Source organism: Podarcis erhardii (assembly GCF_964252035.2).
Source record: "Podarcis erhardii genome assembly, chromosome: Z".
NCBI lineage: Eukaryota > Metazoa > Chordata > Lepidosauria > Squamata > Lacertidae > Podarcis > Podarcis erhardii.
Genome location: NC_138504.1, coordinates 10,984,274 through 11,006,350, shown reverse-complemented (window position 1 = coordinate 11,006,350; position 22,077 = coordinate 10,984,274). Strand labels below are relative to the sequence as shown.

The 22,077-nt window shown below is 44.6% G+C and overlaps 1 protein-coding gene across 1 annotated transcript; it reads left to right on the top strand.

Moving 5' to 3' along the window:
• Positions 1 to 1,600: 1,600 nt before the first annotated feature.
• STEEP1 (STING1 ER exit protein 1) lies at positions 1,601 to 8,705 on the top strand. The gene is made up of 6 exons (XM_081848213.1): positions 1,601 to 1,753; positions 2,151 to 2,192; positions 2,527 to 2,665; positions 3,481 to 3,570; positions 6,558 to 6,650; positions 8,214 to 8,705. The coding sequence occupies exons 1-6, from the start codon at positions 1,659 to 1,661 to the stop codon at positions 8,274 to 8,276; spliced, it is 522 nt and encodes a 173-aa protein (XP_081704339.1). The 5' UTR covers positions 1,601 to 1,658; the 3' UTR covers positions 8,277 to 8,705.
• The last annotated feature ends 13,372 nt before the right edge of the window (positions 8,706 to 22,077 follow it).

Genomic DNA, 22,077 nt, shown 5'->3' with positions numbered 1-22,077 from the left:
AACCAGGGCAGGGGCGGCCCCGATCCCGCAGGCAGCGCTTCCCTTCTTCTCTTCCTCCATTTCAATCCCACGCCTTCCACCTACCCGGGGCTCTGGGTTTAGCCGGCGCGGTTCTTTCCCGCGACGACCCTGCGAGGTAGGCTAGGCAAAGGCAGGCAAGGCTTAAATTTCAGCGATGCTGCTGTGTCAACGGCCGCGGACTTCCTTCTTCTCCACCCCCACCAAGGGGTTCCGGGATCTACAGTTTGTTCAAGGCGCTGCCATCGGGTGGGGGTGCGGGGAGCAAAACCTCAATAATCGGATTGATTTGGGCGCCGCTGAGACATCTCGCGAGGCCTGTTCCCCTCTTAGTGCTATAATCATATATTTATTTCGCTCGCACACACCGCCCTTCATCCAGAGATCACAGGGCGGTTCACGACATAAAAAAAGCAAAATATGGACCCAGGAATGGTTTGGTAAATATACCCCCCCCCCACCAGGAGGCAGACCGTTTTCTGCTTTCGTGCCCCAATAAATCATAGAGTCTTGGACCCTTGAGGGTAATCTAATCCCCTGCAATGCAGGAATCTTTCGCCCAACATGGGGCTTGAACCCACAACCCTGATGTTAAGAGTCTCATGCTCCACCAACTGAGCTGTCCCAGGGGCTGGGTGGTCGTCTGTCATGGATGCTTTAGTTGAGATTTCCTAATTGCAGAGGGTTGGAATAGATGACCCTCGGGCTCCCTTCCAACTCAGCGGTTCTGCGTGTTCAATCTCTGTCCCTGTGTATACAAATAGTCAGTCTGTTTATTTATAGTTATTCACATGTAAAGTTCAGGAGCTGAACTAATAAAAACGTATCTGAAGAAGTGTGCATGCACACGAAAGCTCATACCAAGAACTAACTTAGTTGGTCTTTAAGGTGCTACTGGAAGGAATTTTTTTATTTTGTTTTGACTATGGCAGACCAACACGGCTACCTATCTGTAACTAATAAAAACATGTACTCTTTCATACAAACACTTGTACATTTGCAGAGATACATTGCACACATTCGGTGTGAACAGGCCTATTTGTTCTATGGGGGTGGGACCTTTCTATCTGTATTTTCTACACCACGAGCAATTTTATACACTTCTCTTTTATTGTTCATTGAGTTCAGTGGGACTTAGGTCGCCTAGGAGCTATATATTTAAAGCAGTATCATGCCATTTTAAACAGTCGTATTTCCCCAAGGAATCCTGGAAGCTGTAGTTTCCCAAAGGTACTGAGTTGTTAGGAGACACCTATTCCCCTCACAGTACTACAGTTCCCATAATGGTTTAATAATGAATCCCTCTTCCCAGGGAATTGGGAATTGTAGCTCTGGGAGTGCCTCCTAACAGCCCACAGCATCTGCAACAATGTTCTGCCTTCACTGTTGGGTAAACATTTGCGTGTTTTTAAAAATAATAATAAAAAAATTGTGGGGAAAGGAATAATAAAGACCTGCTTTATAACATGCTGTGAGGGTGAAAGTACTTTTTAAATATATGGAAATTTGTATTTTCTTCCCAGTTTACTAAAAACAGATGACCCCAGGGGCCTTTAACAGGACAGAATTTTGTCCTTATGTGGTGAAAAACTACCCCTAGTCTCTGTGTTTCTGCAGATTGTCAGCTGGAGAAGCTGCCCATGAGACCTCGAGACAGGGCCCGGGTGATTGATGCAGCCAAACACGCCCACAAATTCTGCAACACCGAAGAGGAGGAAAACGTTTATCTCCGCAGGTAGGAAAATCCAGCCTCTTCCACAAAGTCGCTGTGCAAGCATAATGCTTAATCACCCTTGTGGTTCCTGGGCTGCCATTTTTTATTCTACTAGCCTGCATATGGACAGAACAGAACTGAAAATGGTTTACTCAGAAGTTGGGTGTCCTTGCTAAAGGTTTGTTTTCTTACTTGTACAAACCTTGGGGTTCTCCCTTGGCTGCTGATACCTCCTTACTTTGTGTAGATGGGGCCATTATAATTACAGAAGAAGAATACAGAGGAATGTTTTTCATCCCAAGCCAGTGATCTTCTTTCTTGCTATTGTTAGGGTTTTGTGTTCAGTTCTTCAGCGCAGAGTATGTGTGGTTAGGGTCTTCTGTTCATACAGTCAACACTATCTCTCTTCCTCCCCCAGGCCGGAAGGCATTGAACGGCAGTACAGAAAAAAGTGTGGAAAGTGAGTATACCGTTATAGGTATTTTGGGAATTTTAGCAGTGTCTTATTTACTATTTTATTTGTAAACTGCTTGGAAAGTTCTTCGATCAAGCATTATATGAAACTCCTAAATAATTAATTAAAATATTATTTGTACACACATACATACAGGTACACTCTCACACACTCTCACGCTCTCACACACACAAAGGGAGAGAGAGATTCAAGCTTTTATAACTTTGTCACAACTGGAGCAATACCTGACCAGCCAATGTAATTCTATTTAATGTCCAATGGATTAGCAGATCATTCATTCTTTTTATTTTCTTTTTTCCCCCATCCTCCTACTTGTTAGGTGTGGACTTCTTCTCTTCTACCAGCACCAGCAGAAGAACGCCCCAGTAACATTCATTGTTGATGGTGCTGTGGTCAAATTTGGACAGGGCTTTGGAAAAACGAACATATACACCCAGAAGCAAGAGCCACCCAAGAAGGTAGGGACGTGGATTTTGTAGAATCATGGCTGCTTCCATGCTGTGGCTCTGAGTGCCTGGCTGTTGCTCAGCTTGAACAGTAGGAGATGGCTGTGGCCTTCAAGCTTAGGGTTGGCAACCTTCTGGGGACAGCATACTAGTGGTGGGCAGGACCAGAGGCAACAAATGTGAACAGTAGGCTCATTTCTATGCACACTTGCAAATCCCCCTCTTTTCTCTATCCAGGCAATCAAGAAGTATGATCAGAGTTCAAATATACTTTCTAGTGAAGCAAAAATGCTCAAGGAGGGCTGGTGAGGGCTGTGTAATCTGGGGAGAATTCCAAGGTCCAGACAGAAGCACCTGGAGGACAGTCAGCTTCTGTTCTCACGCTGTGAGACTTCACATGATGTAAACAGCACCTGCTGTTTCCTGCCAGTGTGGCAACTGGTGGGGGCTGAAATCCCAACACAGAGATGACCCGTGCCTGGGCTAGGCGGCCCTTTGTTCTTCTCTAGTTCCACCAAAAGGAAGGGAATTAATTTCTCTTCCTGTTACTGCTACTGCCTCTAATTCACAGCACCAGAACAGCCTCTTCTAATTAGAGGATAGTTGCTTCTACATATTCTAAGCAATGGATGAGGATGAGGAATATGTGGCTCTTCAAATGCTGCTGGACTACAAATACCATAATCCCTGAGTGCTAGTCATGCTGGCTAGGGCAGATAGGAGCTTGGAGTCCAGCAATATAGGGAAGGCTCCAGGTTCCTTGCTACTGTTCTAAGCCCCAAGCTGATGCACACTTAATTAAAAATATACATGCCTTTGTTTTCAAGGTGATGATGACCAAACGGACGAAAGACATGGGCAAATTCAGTTCGGTCACAGTCTCCACCATTGATGAAGAGGAGGAGGAGATTGAAGCGGTGAGTTTTCTCTCTCCTTCCCTGTAGTAGTAGGCGAAATCTAGGCTGCCTTTCCGTAGCCATCTTATTTGGCCAGCTAGTTCAGATCAGTGTGTGAGCTGGCCTCTGCAGTTGCTGGCCCTGTAAATTTCCCTTTCGGGAAGAGCCCCAGTATGGTTAACTGGTTAGAATGTAGGATTATTATTATTTGTGAAAGACAAAAATGTGTTTTATGTTTGAATCAGATGTTTAGACAGGGACTTCTTCATATGTCATTTGCAACTACAAGGACACAATGAGAAAATCTGGTTGCAAAGTCAACAGGGAAAGAGCCAAGGAGAACAGAAAATGCATGCATCACTAGAGCGGAACAGACTGTCCCCCAAAACACTCGCACTACACTTGCGCTACACTGATATTGCTGATGTTGCTCATCCCCATCCCAGAGTCAGTGCCACCGCCCAGACCGTCACAGCTTTTGGACTCCTTCCTTACTATATCAAACACAGAGTCCACTAGCTTGGCTCCCTCTGTTCAGTGGCCCTCGGTATAGTTGTTTAGAGCACCACTGTGGCCAAAGACAAAGCTGTCAGGTCAAAAAGTCCAGACCTGACTTGAGTCCATTGTGCCAGGTTCCAAGTCAACAAGGATTGCATGGGATACGTACTTGTTACCAGATGCTTCATTGTAGTAAAGGTAAAAGGTAAAGGACCCTGGACAGTTTAGTCCAGTCAAAGGTGACTATGGAGTTGTGGCGCTCATATCGCTTTCAGGCCAAGGGAGCCGGCGTTTGTCCACAGACAGCTTTCCAGGTCGTGTGGCCTGCAGGACTAAACCGCTTCTGGTGTAATGGTACACCATGACGGAAACCAGAGCGCATGGAAACACCGTTTACCTTCCTGCCGCAGCAGTACCTATTTATCTACTTGCACTAACGTGCTTTTGTAGTCCTAGGTTGGCAGGAGCTGGGGCAGAGCAACAGGAGCTCATCCCGTTGCAGGGAACCGAACCACCAACCTTCTGATCGGCAAGCCCAAGTGGTTTAGACCACAGCGCCCCCCATTGTAGTATTCACTGGTCCTCTCTAGCTGCAGGTTTCTTTCTCTGTGGTAGCTGTCTGTGGGGCCAATGCCGTGCTTGTTGCTGACTACCTCCCAGAAGTTCACGCCAATTGGTTGCTGCATCTGCACACATGGTGATGGCTTTATTCAAGGCTGGCCTCCTCTTACTGGCCGTTTCTGTCTCTGGTACACCCACCAGCACTGGCAGCTAGCAACAGGGAGTGCCTCTGCAAAGATTTTGGCCAGGGAGGACTGCATTTGAAACCTCCCACTCTGCCACAAAGCTTAACATGTCGGCATGGATGTGCTGCTGCCTCTTAGTCTCAGCTGCCTCTGAGGGGTAGAGAAAAGAGGCACCATGAATACATACTGTGCATGTCATACATCCTTGCACATAAGCCTGCAACAGTAACTGGTGTCCTGAAAGACTACTAGCCTATGTTTCCATGCTGGCTGCAGAGAAAGGGAAGCTGTTGCAGGTGCAACTGCCAGCAAAGTGGGCTGAATTCCAGGTACTAGCCCCACTCCTTTGCCTCAGAGGACAGCAGTGGGAGCTGTTGCCTGGCATTAGCAAAGTGACTTAAATAACCCAGATGGCCTCCAGAGAAAAAAGTCTTGATAAACACGTTACTGAGGAAACTGAGCAAAAACAGTGCATACTCCAAGGAGAAAGGAATAGGGAGGTTTTGTCTTTCCTTCACTGATGCCTTGTACATAGCTGGGAGACATTCAACTAAACATGCAGAGGAAAAGCTCCCTCAGAACTACACAGCCAATCAGGCCCCTTTCTACCTCTGTGAAGATCATGCCACTCTGTCTGGTTGCTAAGCAGTAGCTTTACCTGTCCTCCTCTTGGCTGGTTGCTTTAACAATAACAGAATTAACCCTTGTTGCAAACTGAATGAACCCTGCTTTGCGCTCCCAACACCTAGTAGGCGGAGACCAAAAGGAAACAGCAGGGGAAGGCCAAGGATGAGGTCTGGAAATACCAAGTGCATCATGATATTTCTCTTCCTGATGCCACTGAGCTTTTCACTGTGATAGCTTTATGCAAGCTGCTCCAAGAGCCTCTTGGATAGAAAGAGTGACATAAGCACTATAAATTAATGCTAATCTCTTACGAAAGAAACTGCCTTCTACTGAGTGGGCTGCCAGAAGAGTAACAAGGTGAACAATCCCTCCACCATGAAGCCCACTTATTCTCATGCACAGAATTCTTGGTTGCCTATGGCAAGGAGGCGAGCTGTTTAATATAAGGCTGGTGTCATACTATATACACATGAAAGCCACTTTGCAGCTGGTGAGGAAGGGTAAGGAAGCATCTCTTGAAGAGCCACAAGCCCATGGAACTATTCTTAACATAGATCAGTGAGCAAAAAATAGAAATAGGTATCACTGAATCATAGAGTTGGAAGGGACCCAGGGGTCATCCAGTCCAACCCCCTGCAGTGCAGGAATCTCAGGTAAAGCATCCACAACAGATGGTCATCCAACCTCTGCTTAAAAACCTCCAAGGAAGGAGAGTCCACAACCTCCCAAGGGAGACTGTTCCACTATCTTAGGCTGCTCTCTGCAGAGGGTGGTTTCTCATAGGCTGAGCATTCAAGTCTCATCCTCTGTAGCCTCAAATGGTACAGCCAAACAAAAGCTGTACCACCTTATGCTGCTGAGTAAACATTCTTTAGTATGGATTAGGGAGGGAGTTGGAAAGGACCCTGAGGGTATATGTATCGGCATCCAAGGGAAATCAAGGTACCAGAAAGGGATTGTGAAGTTAGCAGTTGAGGAGTTTAAATACCTTCCCAAAATAGATGGTGGGGTAGGGAAAAAAAGTGTAATGCCACTTCCTTAACCTGCAATGTCTTTTTAATGATTTTTTTCTGGTGCAGAGTACTACTAAGTGTTGGACTTTGTGTTAACTTCCCTAACTCTCGTGTGTTTTTCCAGCGAGAAATTGCTGATTCGTATGCACAGAACGCCAAGGTGATTGAGAAGCAGCTGGAACGGAAGGGCATGAGCAAGAGAAGGCTGCAGGAGCTGGTGCGTTGTCCTCTCTCTCTCTCTCTCTCTCTCTCTCTCTCTCCTTCCTTCCTTCCCATTTCATGGATGGGCTAGATGCAATCATTTTCTTTATATGCTGGTAAGATTCAGCTCACTGGCTACTTTCAGACAATCACATTTTAGCTTAGGGCTTATCCACACTTACCTTTCTCTGCTTTTCTCAGTAACGACCCACAATTTAAAGCTCCACATGCAAGCAAACACACACCCTGCTTTGGGGGGTTTTCTGGCTCCAGAACTTTCCATGTGAAAAACTGCTCTTTAAAGCTCAATTGGAGCAAACGTTAATCCATGGAAAACCCAAATTGACGTTTGCTCCGATTCAGCTTTAAAGAGCAGTTTTTTCTGGGGGAAACATTGGGCAAAAGGAAAAATAAGATGCTCAGACACGGAGCGTTAAAGCGTGGACATGTGCCTGGAAAGTGCAGGGCAAAAGGTAAGAGGGGATAATCCCTTAGTTAGCTAAGACAGGAACAAGCCTTCTGACTGCACAAGTGAGAAAACTGTTAGAATCCCTCCCAGTCCAGACTCAGGGGTGGGGAAACATTTCCAACCAGCAGACTGGATCCTGGGGTAACCACTGCCATGTCACAATGGCATCAGGTGACCCAGCGTTCTTTTGTAGTGTGGCTTGAGTTGAAGTCATTTCCTACAAAGGAAGTTCCCTGTTGATTTAAGCAGGGCTTGAAATCATCACTAATCAGCTAATAGGTACTGGCTTCCAGCAGGGGTCAGCTGCAGCACAGAATTCTGCATTAGCAAGTTGTCCTGTTCCAGTGCTGTTAAAGACATTGTCCTAGTCTAGGCAGAAAAAAGGAAACTACAGTTAATTGAATATTTCCTGATATATTCTCTCCTTCTGCACAGGGACGAGTCATGGGGCTGTGTGTGCTCCCACAAAGCTTATTAAGCTGAGATATAGTCATCCAAATAAGCACATTTCGCCTCTTTTAACATCACATCTTACAAGTGCAGACAGGCACGATGAACTCTACAGATATTTTTGTGCCACCGGTATGTTGCGAAGCATTTGTTCTAGAAAGGCACTGAACTGTTTTATCAAGAAAGGTCTGGAATAATGCCATCCTGCAGCCAGCTGTCTGGGCTGGGTAATATTCAGACCATTACAGCAGGTTTAGGGAAACCTGTTTCATCTCAAGGGCCAGTGAGTGGGGGCATGGGCATGTCTGGAGGGAGTTCTGAGACCTAGATAGAGAGGCGTGAAATATCTGGAATTGCTTGTGGTATATCCAGGCATGGCGGTATGTCAGATCGTGAAGAAATGTGATTAGTGGCCAGTGAAGTGCATATTCAGGAACTCAATATATTATTGATCTAAGGATACTTGGTTAAGCTGCTGAGGAACTTGCTATTCCCTGGAATACAATTTGAAAACTAGCAAAGCAGGAGGTATCATTCCTCTAGTCTTTTGTCTGTGTTTCTGAAGCACCAACATAGTAATTAACACAGGATTTAGGGATATTCCAAGAATATTTAATAAAATTTTACCCTTTAATTTTTTTAAAATTTTGTTTTAATCAGGCTGAGCTGGAAGCGAAGAAGGCCAAAATGAAAGGAACTCTTATTGATAACCAGTTCAAATAAGGAGCGTCGATATAGAGGACTAGCCAAGACATGTCATTTAGGAAGCAGGGACAGGGGAAAACACAATACCCCTTCGTCCTTTTTTAATCTGCCCTATGAAATCACTAATTTGCTTTGTTGATTCTACCATGGAAGATGGAACTGCTCCATTGTTTTTATGGATTTTGCATTTTATTCTGCACACCATGTTTTTAATGTATTCGGAAACTTTTTGAGTTATACTTCCATTGAATTTTACTTCCATTGAATTTTACTTCCATTGAATTATACTTCTTCCACTGCAGAGCTGAGAGGTATTAGTTTGCCTCTGTTATGCAGTGTTTTTAAATTTTTATAATTTTCATATGTATGTAGAAATTTTACATATTGTAAGCATTGTGTTGCCGAGGCGGAAACAATGTGTACAGAGAAATAAACCCCTAACAAGTTGTTTTTATGTGGCTTATCATTTCCCACCCACCCATGTCTCTTGACATAAAGTTAAATTTCTTTATTACACGTGTATTCCACCCTTCCTTGGAGAGATCAGAGGGGATAATCTGGAGCTCTCGTGTAGTTTTCCACCCAGATATTGATCACACTAAAAGCCATACTATAGGTGGCATCAAATGTGACTCGACATTTATCGTGCATGTTTTAAAAATGCATGGGGAGGGAATTTAACCATTTCCCCTCCGTTACCACAATATTTGCTTTGGGGGAAATCTCCCTGTCATGCAAATGGGGAATTCCCCTTTCACCCCAAAGCAAATAACAGTGCAATGCTGCAACAGTGGAAGAAAAGGGTAAAAGCCCTTCTCTGTACCTGCTTTGATCCTCCCCTCTATAGGTGCTTCAATCTACTTTTTTAGGGGAGGGAAAAAGAGAAACCGTGCAGGTCAGATGTCCTCCGGATTTTGGGAGCTCAATTTCCATCAGCCCCAACCAGCATGGCTAGTGGTCAAGGAAGATGGGAGTTGTAGTCTAGGAACGGCACCCTGGTGTAATAGAGGTGGAGATGCAGTGTTTCTCAGGAGCTTTTGTATAAAATCCAAGTTTTCATTAAGCAAGAGAGAGTGATTTTGTTGTAGTAGTAACGATGTTTGGCCTGCTGGGGGCCTCAAACTACAGCACAGTGCTGGCAAAATCCAAACCAAATAGCCAAGCCAAGCAGGAAGTGATTGGGTTCACCTAGGTTGTTAACTAGGGACCAATCAAAAGTTTGTGTTCCATGAATGGAAGGAGAGTCTCACTCATGGGAGGGCTGCTGTGAATGGGCAAACAAATCAGAATGGTTGCTCAATAGACTGGAGGGTTGTTTTTTTTAAAGCCCTGCGTAAGTTTCTTGCAAAGGACACGGGTGGCGCTGTGGTCTAAACGACTGAGCCTAGAGCTTGCTGATTGGAATGTCGGCAGTTCAAATCCCCATGTTGCTCAGTCCCAGCTCCTGCCCACCTAGCAGTTCGAAAGCACCCCAAAAAGTGCAAGTAGATAAACAGGTACCGCTCCGGCGGGAAGGTAAACGGCGTTTCCATGTGCTGCTCTGGTTTTGCCATAAGCGGCTTAGTCATGCTGGCCACATGACACAGAAGAACTGTCTGCGGACAAACGTCAGCTCCCTCGGCCAGTAAAGCGAGATGAGCGCTGCAATCCCAGAGTCGTCCGCGACTGGACTTAACTGTCAGGGGTCCTTTACCTTTTTTAAGTTTCTTGCAAGCAAATAGTGCTGCATGCTCAATGAAAAAGTTGTCCAGAGAGGCCCCCAGTTCTTATCAGCCATACTAACATTATGTTGTACATCACCCTGAGTTCCTTTAGGAGGGCGGGTTGTATTTAAAGGAAGTATTGTTATTAATAAAAGGGACGCAGGTGGCGCTGTGGTCTAAACCGCTGAGCCTCTTCGGCTTGCTGATCGGAAGGTTGGTTTGAATCCCCGCCCGTTGCTCAGTCCCAGCTCCTGCCATCCTAGCAGTTTGAAAGCACCCCAAAAAGTGCAAGTAGATAAATAGGTACCGCTCTGGCGGGAAGGTAAACGGCGTTTCCATGAGCTGCTCTGGTTTCGCCAGAATCGGCTTAGTCATGCTGTCTGTGGACAAACGCCGGCTCCCTTGGCCAGTAAAGCGAGATGAGCACCGCAACCCCAGAGTCATCCGCGACTGGACTTAACTGTCAGGGGTCCTTTACCTTTCTTATTGTTATTAATAGTAATAATTTTATTATCATGAGACCATCATATGATCAGGGAGAGTGGGAACAAACATGAAAGCTTTGCCCCCTCCAGGACTCCGGGAAAGTGACCATCTGTGGCGGGGAGCCTGCTCTGTTCCTGTTAGGATTCCAAGGTGATTAGAAATTGGGGTTCTACAATGTGTTTGAAACTCCATTGTTCTAGGCGCATTTTGCGACAGGGAATTTCGTTAGCGCAAGCAGTTTCTGAGCTCTGGGCAGTACTGTGCCTCAGATTTCAGATTAAAACTGCAGTGTGGAAGGAAAGGAGGAGCTTTTTCTGCCTCCCCACCTCCAGCTGCTCTCTGAAGACTAGAGAAGAGACCCTCTTAAGTATATTAGGGTGGTGGGCAGGGGAAGGACTAGACCATGTGAAAAATGAACATAATATTTCAGCTGCAGTTTGTTTTCAGCTTTGTATTTTGTTATTTAAAAAGTGTGCCTAGACATGCCATTGCAGCGCCCATAACCTAGGTTTAAGGTGCCTTTATTTATTCATTTATTTACTGCTTTATATTTTTAATAAAAATATCATAGTAGTTTACAGCATATTAAATCATCAATAAAACAATAGCCTTGTGATGTTCCTCCAGCCTCATAAGGAGCCTCTTTAGTAGGGCTGGGTGAATCTGGGCCCCAGATGGAAAGGGCCTTACAGGGAGCGGCCTTCACGCCTCGCAGCCGGGCTTCATGAGGAGCCTCTTCAGTAGGGCTGGGTGAGTCTGGGCCTCAGTTTTTACACTGGTTCTACATGGTGTGGGAAGCGTGAGGACATCGCAACTCAGGGAGGGCATTGGGCTGCTGATGGGACAAGTGTTCTTGTCCCCACTTGTGTGTTATTTATGAATACAGTGCCAGAATTGTTGTTGGCATCTGTCTGCCTCTCTAAGGCACAAGCATGGGCAGTGTGTATAGAGGTCCTGGGCTGCTTAGATTACAAAGACTCCCCCTTTCGCATCGCTGTTGTTATACAAAGGAAAGCAGATCAATACATTTGGCACCAGTTTGGCTGCAGAAGTTGCCGGAAGGATGAGTACAAGGCGCCACCTAACTGGTTTAGGGACTCCACTCTGGATTTGTGTAGGGTTTACTCCTTAGACTTTTTCTTTCCCTAAAGATGTCTTGCAATGCAGTGGGTACAGATTTTGCCTCAAGGTTTACTCCCAAAGCCTTTCTCACAAATGAGTAGAGTCATACATCTTGTTATGTTCGGTTCAGGTTACATCTTTTCAGGTTGTGTCCTGCGGCGACCCGGAAGTACCGTGCATGCGCAGATGCTCAAAATGACATCACGCGCATGCCCAGAGGCGGCGAATTGTGACCCGCAGACGCGGGTTGCATTCTGCTCATATTGCGAACAGGGCTCCGGAACGGATCCCGTTCGCAACCAGAGGTACCACTGCATGGCTGCAAGTCAGCAGAGGTTTAGGATCAGAGTTTTCCTTCTAGATGGGCTACCTTCCTAGGTTGACAAGCCCCACCTGCCCCTCACCTCCCTCCACAGCACATGCAGAAGCTTCCCTCTTGACTGTTGGACCCACTACTGGTCTCATCCGCTCAATCCGTTGGAGCCCATCTTCGTATGCAGGGGAACTCACCTAACTCATTGAAGGTTTGAGACCCATTGAAGCAGTTTTCTGAGTGGTGGCTGCTGTTGCATGCTGATAGCCACAGGTGAGAGCTGAGTGCAGGGTGGGGATCAAAGGTGGACAAACTCCCCAATAAGTTGCATGATGTGACATTTGCTGGAGGTACTATCCCTCCCCTAACATCCCATATACGCCAATGCCAGAATAGGGCTAATGTGGTCTTATCCCACCCTTCCTCCAGGGGAAACAAAATAAAAAAATTCCTTCCAGTAGCACCTTAGAGACCAACTAAGTTAGGTTATTGGTATCAGCTTTTGTGTGCATGCACACTTTTTCAGCACACAAAAGCTCATACAAATAACAAACTTAGTTGGTCTCTAAGGTGCTACTGGAAGGAATTTTTTAATATTGTTTTGACTATGGCAGACCAACACGGCTACCTACCTGTTCCTCCAGGGGGTTCGTGGTGTTGATGTGTGTTGTTCTCCTCTACCCCTTTATCTTCGCAATGACCTGTAAGGAAGCTTAGGATGAGAAGCAGACTGGGCCGATGTCTCTGAGCTGCAGTGGTGGCAGGTACCCAAATGCGACTGATGGGGCTGAGAGCCCTACAGAAGGTGAAACCAGAGCCAATGGTTTTGTCTCCAACTACTTCTGTGCAGAGTTCTGCAAGGGACAACACTGAGACTAAGGAAGAGAGGAAAAATAGCCCTTGCTAGACTGGACTGGATATAAATTCCCAGCTGGGATGGCTCAGTTGGTAGAGCATGAGACTCTTCATCTTAGGGTCATGGGTTCGAGCCTCACATTGGGCAAAAGACTCCTGCATTGCAGGGGGTTGGACTAGATGACCCTCATGCCCTTTCCAACTCTATGATTCTAAGAGAATAGGCAGGTAGGGACTTCTGTTGGGGTAGTGCTCCATTTATTCTAGTGGACCAGCCTCTAGTTCCAAACTCTTGTAAAATTCTTACTCCCCCTCCTGATAAGACAAACTTAGTGGTCATCTAATTGCTCCAGCTTTATCGCTGGAACACGATTCAACCTAATTATATCTAAATAATCCATTGCTGCCTCGCACCTACTGAGATAAAAGGGCAGGACTCCCACTTATGAAGTGGGAAGTGATCCAACAGGTCTCCTGTTACAATTCTGCCTCCTTCCATCCTTTAACTATCCAGCTCCGCTGCTGTTATGCTGTTGCGGCAGCAAAGCCGAAGGGAGTTGTTAAAACAGTGTGGAGATACTAGCAGGCAGGAGCCTTCCGAATTAGAACATATCACCTTGTTTAACCAAAACAGAAGGCTTGCTAGCAAAACACCAAAGAAAATTAGACCGCAGCAGAGGAAATTAAATGCAAAATATTTGTAGTAGCTTCTCTAACACACGCTTTGGCAGATAGGTTATCTTTTAGCAGGCTACAGAGGATTCATAACAAATGGCAGTAGTTTAGAATCAGAACAGGTCTCTGCCTTCTGGGCGAAAAGAAACAGCCTTGAATCCAGGGAACCAGGTCACTGCAGGCATTTAACAAAGGACTGGGTTGAATGTTTATATCAGGCTGGGCCAATTGCGATCATTCAGAGATTGCTGGACTTCAGCTCCCATCAGCCCCTTCCCCCGTACCCAGTGGTCAGAGATTATGGAAACTAGTCCAGCAACATGTGGCTAGCTTGTATGCAAACTGATGCAGCACTGTGTTGCCTGCTTTAGAAATTGTTAGCAAGTTTAGGATGCAAGGCAAGGCAACTCTGCTTTTGAAAATGGTTTGGATGTTAATCTTAAGAGTGTGGCCACTGAGCGGTTCCCAGCTCCTTCGCTTGGCAAAAGCCTCAGCAGACCTACTCAGAGAGTTTCCCAGACAGGCGTTCTGATGATGACATAAACAAAGGTGGAGCTTTACTTAATCAAGTAAAAAACACTTCCTGGCATCTTGAATATCCTTAAAAGGAAATGCAGCAGGGAGGGAGGGGACACTGTCATGGCCCATGGGTGACCTTCAGTCAGGTGACAATTAAAGGGCAAAAGAGAAAGGGGAGGGGGAAGTAAGCACTTTTCTGCTGCTGAAGGTCATTTTCACAACCGTGGAAGTCAAAAGTCTTCATTCAGTTGCTGCAGAATGCTTGATCTGCAGTCTCTGACAGGCTCAGCTATTTTTTCCACATACACACTGGTAGCAGGGAGGTGTCACTCTTTGCCTTAATCTCTGGCCAATTACGCTGCAATGAATTTGTGGTGTTTTTCTGAGTCCTCTCTAGTCCTGTGTTTTATACCTGCAGGATTGGTTTCTGTGCAGGAAGGAGTGGGGACAGTTCCTTGTCTATTAAGTATATGCTTTGTAATGTAAGCTCTAGACAGTGAGTGGTCATGTGAAGAAATAGCTGGAGACTCTAATGGAAGATGAGCAGAAGGGGAAAGACCTCCCCTCGCCCCTCTGCCACATCTGGCTGGATGAAATGCCAGAAAGGTGTGTCCGCCTGAAAAAGGGCAGTCAGGCTTGGGACTGGAGCTGAAAAGAGACACAGAGGCCCAACTCACTGTCTACTAGATTGAGTGCTATGTCCTTACAAAGGCCAGGTGACGTAGCAGCCAGTCAGCCTGGGCATTGGCCAAGTGTCTCTTTGGGGCTCAGAAAGGTCCCTCACTGGTCCAACCTGGCTGTGTCACTGCTCTCTGCCCTCCCTGCCAGGTTCCCAGATGGTTGTTGTAGTGGTGAACTGGATGGACAGTAGTACTACTTTGGAATGGGAGCCCAACCTTGAATAGACGAAGACATTACATTTTGGAGGAATTAAGATGGCCACCAGCCCCCACACTCAGGAGCCACGTTGGTATGGTTGCTGCCCAAGGCTAAGTGGCTGCATGGTGAGTGGCAAGATGTTCAGTGTGTCAGATTTCATCACAGGCACCAGACTCGCTACACATGAACAAGTTGTGTACAAATGTAGACTTGCCATGGACAAATTTAATGATATTTGGAATTCATTTTTATAAATACCATACTAGATTAAGATCTGGTTGGCTACAATAACAAGTCCCACCCTTTTGGGGGGGGGTAATGTAAGCAATATCTTTTTGTTGTTGTTGTTCTGCTTTGTTTTCTACATGGGTACTATTTCTTGTTGTTGCTTCTTTTTTGTGTCTTATCTTACTCTGCACACTTGTAATTTTGTACTTTTTTATTTTTCAGTAAGGAATATAAGCGCTCTCTTTCTTACACACACACACACACACACACACACACACACAGAGGCACCATGCTGAAAGCCCCCTTAAGTCTGGTCCAGGTGCTCCTAGAAACCTGGGGTTGCATTCAACTCACTTTTGCTCAGAGTAGTACGGTAAATTGAAGTCAATGGCCACGACCAACTAAGGTCCATTAACTTCAAAGGATCTAGTCTAAGCCGAAGTTAGTCAAATACAGCAGTGTTACTATTATGAGCCTCCCATGCTGCACTCAACCCATATATATGATTAATTAAGCCTTACATCACAGAAAAAACAATACTGGCAGGCTTCCAGTGACCTTCACTCCAAGGATACGAAACCCAATATATTTGCTGGGACTCCTGAGATCTCTTAGCACTCAGAGACTCAGGTATGCTCAGCAAAATTTGTACCACTTTGGGAGTGTAGGGATGAGGTGGGCTACATATTATAATACTCCCCTCATCCAAACAACAACAACCCAGCTCCATGCATGAACAAAAACCATACATGAGGGCAGCCTTTGCCAACCTGGTGCCTTCCAGATGATTTGGAATATAACTCTCGTGAGACCAAGCCAAGGGGCAATCAAAAAAGAAAACAGCCTTTTTTAATTTTTACAGACATACTGTACATTCATTTGCTGCCAATCCTGTAGCCTAAAAACATAGGCGAGGTAGAAAATAAAAACAAGGCAAGGGGCACTCCAGGAATAGTTTTATTTGAAATAACGGTTATTCAGTATTACTACACTCAGTTTTTAATATAGAACTGTCATGTACTGAGGGCAGTAGTTCAGTGGTAGAACACAAACAGACAATTGATTGATGTTGATTTTTACACCACTCATGGCCGGGTGTAGCTCCAATCCGACATACGAAGGTTTTGCTGTCCTCCCTGGGAAATTCCCTCTAGAATTGCCTTTTATTTGCTCAAATGAGTTGAGGTGGCTTTTGATCAAGTGTGGGCTGAATTCTTTACAATTGGTGGGGGTTAGGGGACATTGTGCGTGAATTTGTTTTATGTGTGTAGATCTGTGCATGCTGCAGTGCTCAGCAGCAAGGCTCTATTCCGATGGCATGAATATCACGACGACCAGTAGATTATTATCTGCTGCAGCCTTCATCCGCCTTCACAGCCGTTGTAACATACCGCTTGTTATCTTCTGCCTGTTCTGCCGTTCAGGACTTCTTGGATCATTCTTGGTTTAGCTCCTCCCCTTTCACCTTACCGCCTTGGGTGACCCAGCTGGGAGTATGAGACTCCCAATGGCTTCGCTCACAAGGGTCATAGGAACGTGCAAGTCCACGCACCACGACAAGGTAATGATCCAGTGAGTGAGTCCACCTTTTCTACTCTGATTCCTTCCAGATGTTTTGAACTGCAGCTCATAGTCCAAAACTTCTGGAATGTTCCAGGTTAGCAAAGACTGAGCTTGATGGACCAGTGGTCCTCCTCAGCAAAAGGCAACTTCTTTTGTCTTTGGAATTGTGGAAGAAAGGAAGAACATTAATAAAGCAGTGACACTTTAATAATTCCATGTGTTCTTTTGTGTGTGTGTGGTTTTTAAAAAAATCACAGGTCCTTCCCTACCAGAAATGATTTCTAATGCTGGAGGAAGCTGAAATTCTGAACATTTATTTCATTTTATTTTTTAAAATGATTTTTGTGGTTTATTTATCAAAGTTTTAGATTCTAAACTAAAAGTTACCTGCAGCGCTTTACTGTTCTCAAATAAGGAAAGGTTCTGTGCACTGCCAGATATCTGAAAATCATATTGTATACAAAAGCTTGCAGGCAGGAGGATGAAGAAAATGTAGGTAGGACTCACACTTTCTGAAGGAAACAGCATACCTGACGGTTGGCCTGAACCTGCTGAGCAACTTGTTTGACAGGTAAGCAGCTTTGGAGATAGAGGAAAGTTTCTACATCTGGTTTGGTTTGGCCTAAACCAAACTGCACAGCTGACATGAACACATGTTTTAACAAGATTTTATTTTTTTGTAGCATAGATTGGAACAGATTGTCTTTAGCGTTTGTTTGCTTTTGCACACGTTGACGTGGGATTTTCGGAAAGCTATTATGTCAGGGAGATTTTTCTCATATACCTCTATGGGAAGGTGTGTTTTCTTCTTATTCTGTGGGACAACATCTGTTCTCTGTTGCCCAAGCAGTGGAACTCCCTGGTTCATGTCACCTTTTGCTTCTTTTTTTTATTTTTATAAATATTTATTAAAGTTTTTGAATACAATACATAAATAATAAACAACATTACTTATATCATGACATAGTTTCATCACTTCTTTGGACTCCCTCACGTCTCCCGCTCCCACTTACATCGTTATAAAATTTTTTCAAGCAAATTATCATCTTGTTTAAAACCTTATATCCGCTCATTTAAATAAAATCTAGCAGTTCTCCAAAAAATTTATATTTTCCTTAATCTCACTTATCGTCAAAATCAAATCTAATTCAGTGGTGGACAATTATTTATGATCTAGCAAAATGTCACCTTTTGCTTCTTTATGTTCCAGTGCAGGTGTAAAGCTTCTTGCTGCAGCGGTATTTTGACCTAACCATATTCTAAAAATGTACTCTGCCAGGCATTTCCTAGATTGTTGGCTTTCATCCATTCTGTATTTTAAATTGTTTTCAGGGTCTTTAAAAAAATATGTTTGCTGCCTTGGATGCTTCATTTGAAGTGAAAAGACATATTAAACAAACAAATATCTCAGCCTAAAGCCTGAGGTGGTACAGTCCAGAAAGCTGTACCACATGCTATTTCTGAACATACTTTTCTTTTTTCACTCTTACAGTGAAATCCAAGTACAGGATTGTACCATTAGTCTTCTGGATCTTGTGCACAGTACCTGCTGGTATTGTTTACTGATTTTTTTACATGTATCCAGCTTAAAAGCTCCCTGGACTAGCTCCCTGGACCAGCTTAAAAGCTCCCTAGACCTATCTGTGATAGGACATGGTGACATCTGTTTGATCAACATATAGTTCCTAGTAGTGCCGGCTTTTGCCATGAACTGGCAATTATTTATCCATGTGCTCCTCCCTCCCTCTGTCTTTTTACCGGGCCATGCTCTTAAGGTCAAAGTACTTCTCTGGCAATAACTTTTCAGCCGGCTGCTTGCCCTCCCCTACAGAGCATAGAGATTCATTCTTCACATTGTGTAAAATTCCTGCTCAGCACAAACACACGGTCACTAAAGCAGTCAGCAAGAGGCCTCAAGCACGAAGCAGCAAGAGAAACCAGCATGTTGGACATTCTTCAGATCCTATTAGGACCAAATTACTGTGACGATTTAACACACAAATCACTGCTAATTAAGGGATCAGAACTGGCATGGAGGGGAGGGGGGTTAATATTGTCCTCTCCCACTGCAGTCCCAAGGAAAACCCCTCCTTTGACCCTAGAGTTTGTTTTGGGGAAAATTCCCCCAATGGGTCCCTTTGCACCCATAAATCTATAGGAAGGCAGTGCCAACACTGGAATGCTGGTATCATGGGGCCTGCTGATTTGTCAATGAGGTTTGTGCCAGCTTAAACTCCCACACAGTATACAATGGTTGACTCTTGTTGGTGGCAGTGCAATGGTCAAACTTTAGCCACAAACTATTTTCCTTATTAAAACTGCTAACATGAGAGCTGGAAGCCAGGTAATTAACTTGCAATACATTGTTGTGTGAAACTGTGCAATACATTGTTGTGTGAATGCTTTTGGGCTCCAAGATGAATGTCTTATCACAGAATTGAAGAGTTGGAATGGACCACTAGGATCACCTAGTAAAACACAGGAATCTTTCACCCAGTGTGGGGCTCAAACCCACAACCCTGAGATTAAATGTCTTCTGCTCTGACCAGCTGAACTATCCCTTCTCCTCCTGTACAAGCCCAGCCGAAATGAATGGCAGGCCTCTAGCACAGTTTCCATTCCCTTCAGAGCTTGTGCAGATGACTTTCTCAACAAATGACCTAGTATCTAACACAACTTCTTGTCAATGAAAGATTGTAAGTAACTATCTCAATTAAAGCACTCTGTAAATAACAAGTAATGAATGTGAAAGAAGCTCCCTTTTAGGTCATAAATCGACTATCTACAACTTTCCAAGCTCCTATGACGTACTATCCCTTCCTGGACAACCTTCTGGTGACCTCATACTAGGGGCGGTTGGTGCCAGCATCAAAAGTGAGGAAAGAGCATGGATGTGGCTCTTACCTTTGCACCACCATTTATTACACTCCAGCCATGCAGAAGTCAAAGGTTTCTACAACACACACACACATACACACACCCCATACATACCTCTTTCCTGACAACCAAGAAACCTTGCCACAGCTCAAGGACACATGGACACATTGCAGGCAGACAAAAGCACCTGGAGAGTACAAGGATCAGGGCTGGTGAGGAGGTGTGGTCTTGCAGAGGGGCATGTTTGGGAAGAGTCATGAGGCCCTGATAAGAGGAGGCAGCCTGAACGGCTGGAGGCTCCTGTTGCCTGATCAAGCATACTGTCCCACTTTGGGGACTTCCACTGCCAACTATAATTGCACAATAGTTAGTTAGCATCTGAGGAAAGTGGGCAGGGAGAATTGGGGCAGGGAGGGAGTTGCCCCTGTACTTCTGCTGGAGGGTTCTTACTCACCAGGTAATCCTGGGGAAGTCAAAGATTACTCACTTGAACGTTTTCACTACCAGAGGTAGTAGAGTGAGCAAGTGAGCACACTACTACTACTGATGCACACAGGGACCTACTACTACTACTACTACTACTACTACTACTACTACTACTATCTTTTTACAAAGTCATCCATATACATTGAAAATCCAAACACATACAATATATAAAAGACTAGATAGCCACCATTGAATAAATCAGGCAACTTTAGATTTAGCTTTAAAAATCTCGGCTAAGTACCCCTGAAACAGTCTTGGTAGTTTCGGGGGTATCATCCCTCAACAAATACTGGCTTACAGGCTCTTTGTAAATCAATAATTTTGAGCGGTAAGGGAGTCCCTAGGAAATCTCTGCAATGGGTTTCGAGAAGAGGGCAAACCAAAATGACTTTCACTAGTTTGATTTCCCTCAATTGTTAGGGGTAGTAAGTTAGGTGTAAAATAGCACACTATTTTCCCAACACCACTGTTTCTCCAGGAAAAGAAACTGTTATATAACCCAATTTGGCAAGAGATAAATTGGGCCGGGGGAAAGGGAAGCAGCAGCAGATGTCTAGAGGGGAAAGCTGCTGTGTTGCTCATTTGATTTCAACATATCTGACTCATAATGGGATATGTTAGTGCTATTTATTAAGCAATTCATAGCCTAAGTGGACACACCTTGATTGCTAAGAGGGATGAGTGAATTTACCAATTTTGGTTTCCCACAGCATCTCATTTGTTTCCACCTTCAGTTCAGTGCTCCACATTTCCACATCAGTTTGAGATTATTATTTTTTAAGTCCTCATGAAAATTATTAAGCATTTTAATGCAAATTTATCCCAATATACACATTTATATATTTTTCCTAGTATACATATTTTTCTGAAGCAATTCTCTCTAATGTAATTCTTTTTGTTTTGTTTTGTTTTGTTATATGCATTTTAGCCAAGCATATGCATTTTTGCATTTTTGTACACATTAATCGGCTGGAGAACTGGATTTCCGTAGATTTCTGCAGTCTGCATATTATTTCTGAAACGGCAAATTGGGCAGGTTCACTTTTAAATGCAGAGCTCTGCCAATAACAACCTTTCTCGATGCTATCTTGGCCAGAAGTTCACATTTAAATGCAAACTGAATCAGATTTTTGCTCCATCTCTTCCTTTGCAGCTTTCTTGAGTGTTTTAGCCTGACTGGCATGTGTTTTTGAATTATGATCACTCTCCTTACTTGCCTGGGAGAGAGACTTGAGTCTGTGAATGCACCTGTCCTACCGTTCAAAGATAAAATTAGCTGACCCACTCACTTTTGCTCCTGGGCATATCCATTCCTGGCAGGTTGCCTAGAAGAAAATGCAGCCCTTGGGCTGAAAAATGTTGTTGTTTGTTGTTGTTGTTGTTTAGTTGTTTAGTCGTGTCCAACTCTTCGTGACCCCATGGACCAGAGCACGCCAGGCACTCCTGTCTTCCACTGTCTCCCGCAGTTTGGTCAGACTCATGTTTGTAGCTTTGAGAACACTGTCCCACCATCTCGTCCTCTGTCGTCCCCTTCTCCTTGTGCCCTCCATCTTTCCCAACATCAGGGTCTTTTCCAGGGAGTCTTCTCTTCTCATGAGGTGGCCAATGTATTGGAGCCTCAGCTTCAGGATCTGCCCTTCCAGTGAGCACTCAGGGCTGATTTCCTTAAGAATGGAGGGGTTTGATCTTCTTGCAGTCCAATGTTGCTACCCAATTTATATTTCACAGAGGATGATGCTATTAACTGTTACTAGCCACAATGGCTTTTCTCTACCTACGCTGTTGGGAGGCAATATCCTTAGGAATGTCAATTGCTGGGAATCACCAACTGCGGTAGTGCTATAGGATTCAGGTCCTGCCATTGGGTTTCCCATTGTGGTATCTTGTGTGCCAGTGTGAGAATAGCAAGCTGGGTATTTGGTCTGATCCAGCCACTTCTTATATTCTAACTGCTGGGCCACAGCAGGCAATCTTAGAAGAGGCACTGTTTACCAAGTGTGAGGGAATAGGGGATACCTCTCTTAAAATGGTTCTTCCCATCTGCAGCTTTTGTTAAGTATTTATAAGAAAAATATTACATATAAACAAACATGCTGCTAGATTAACCAATGTA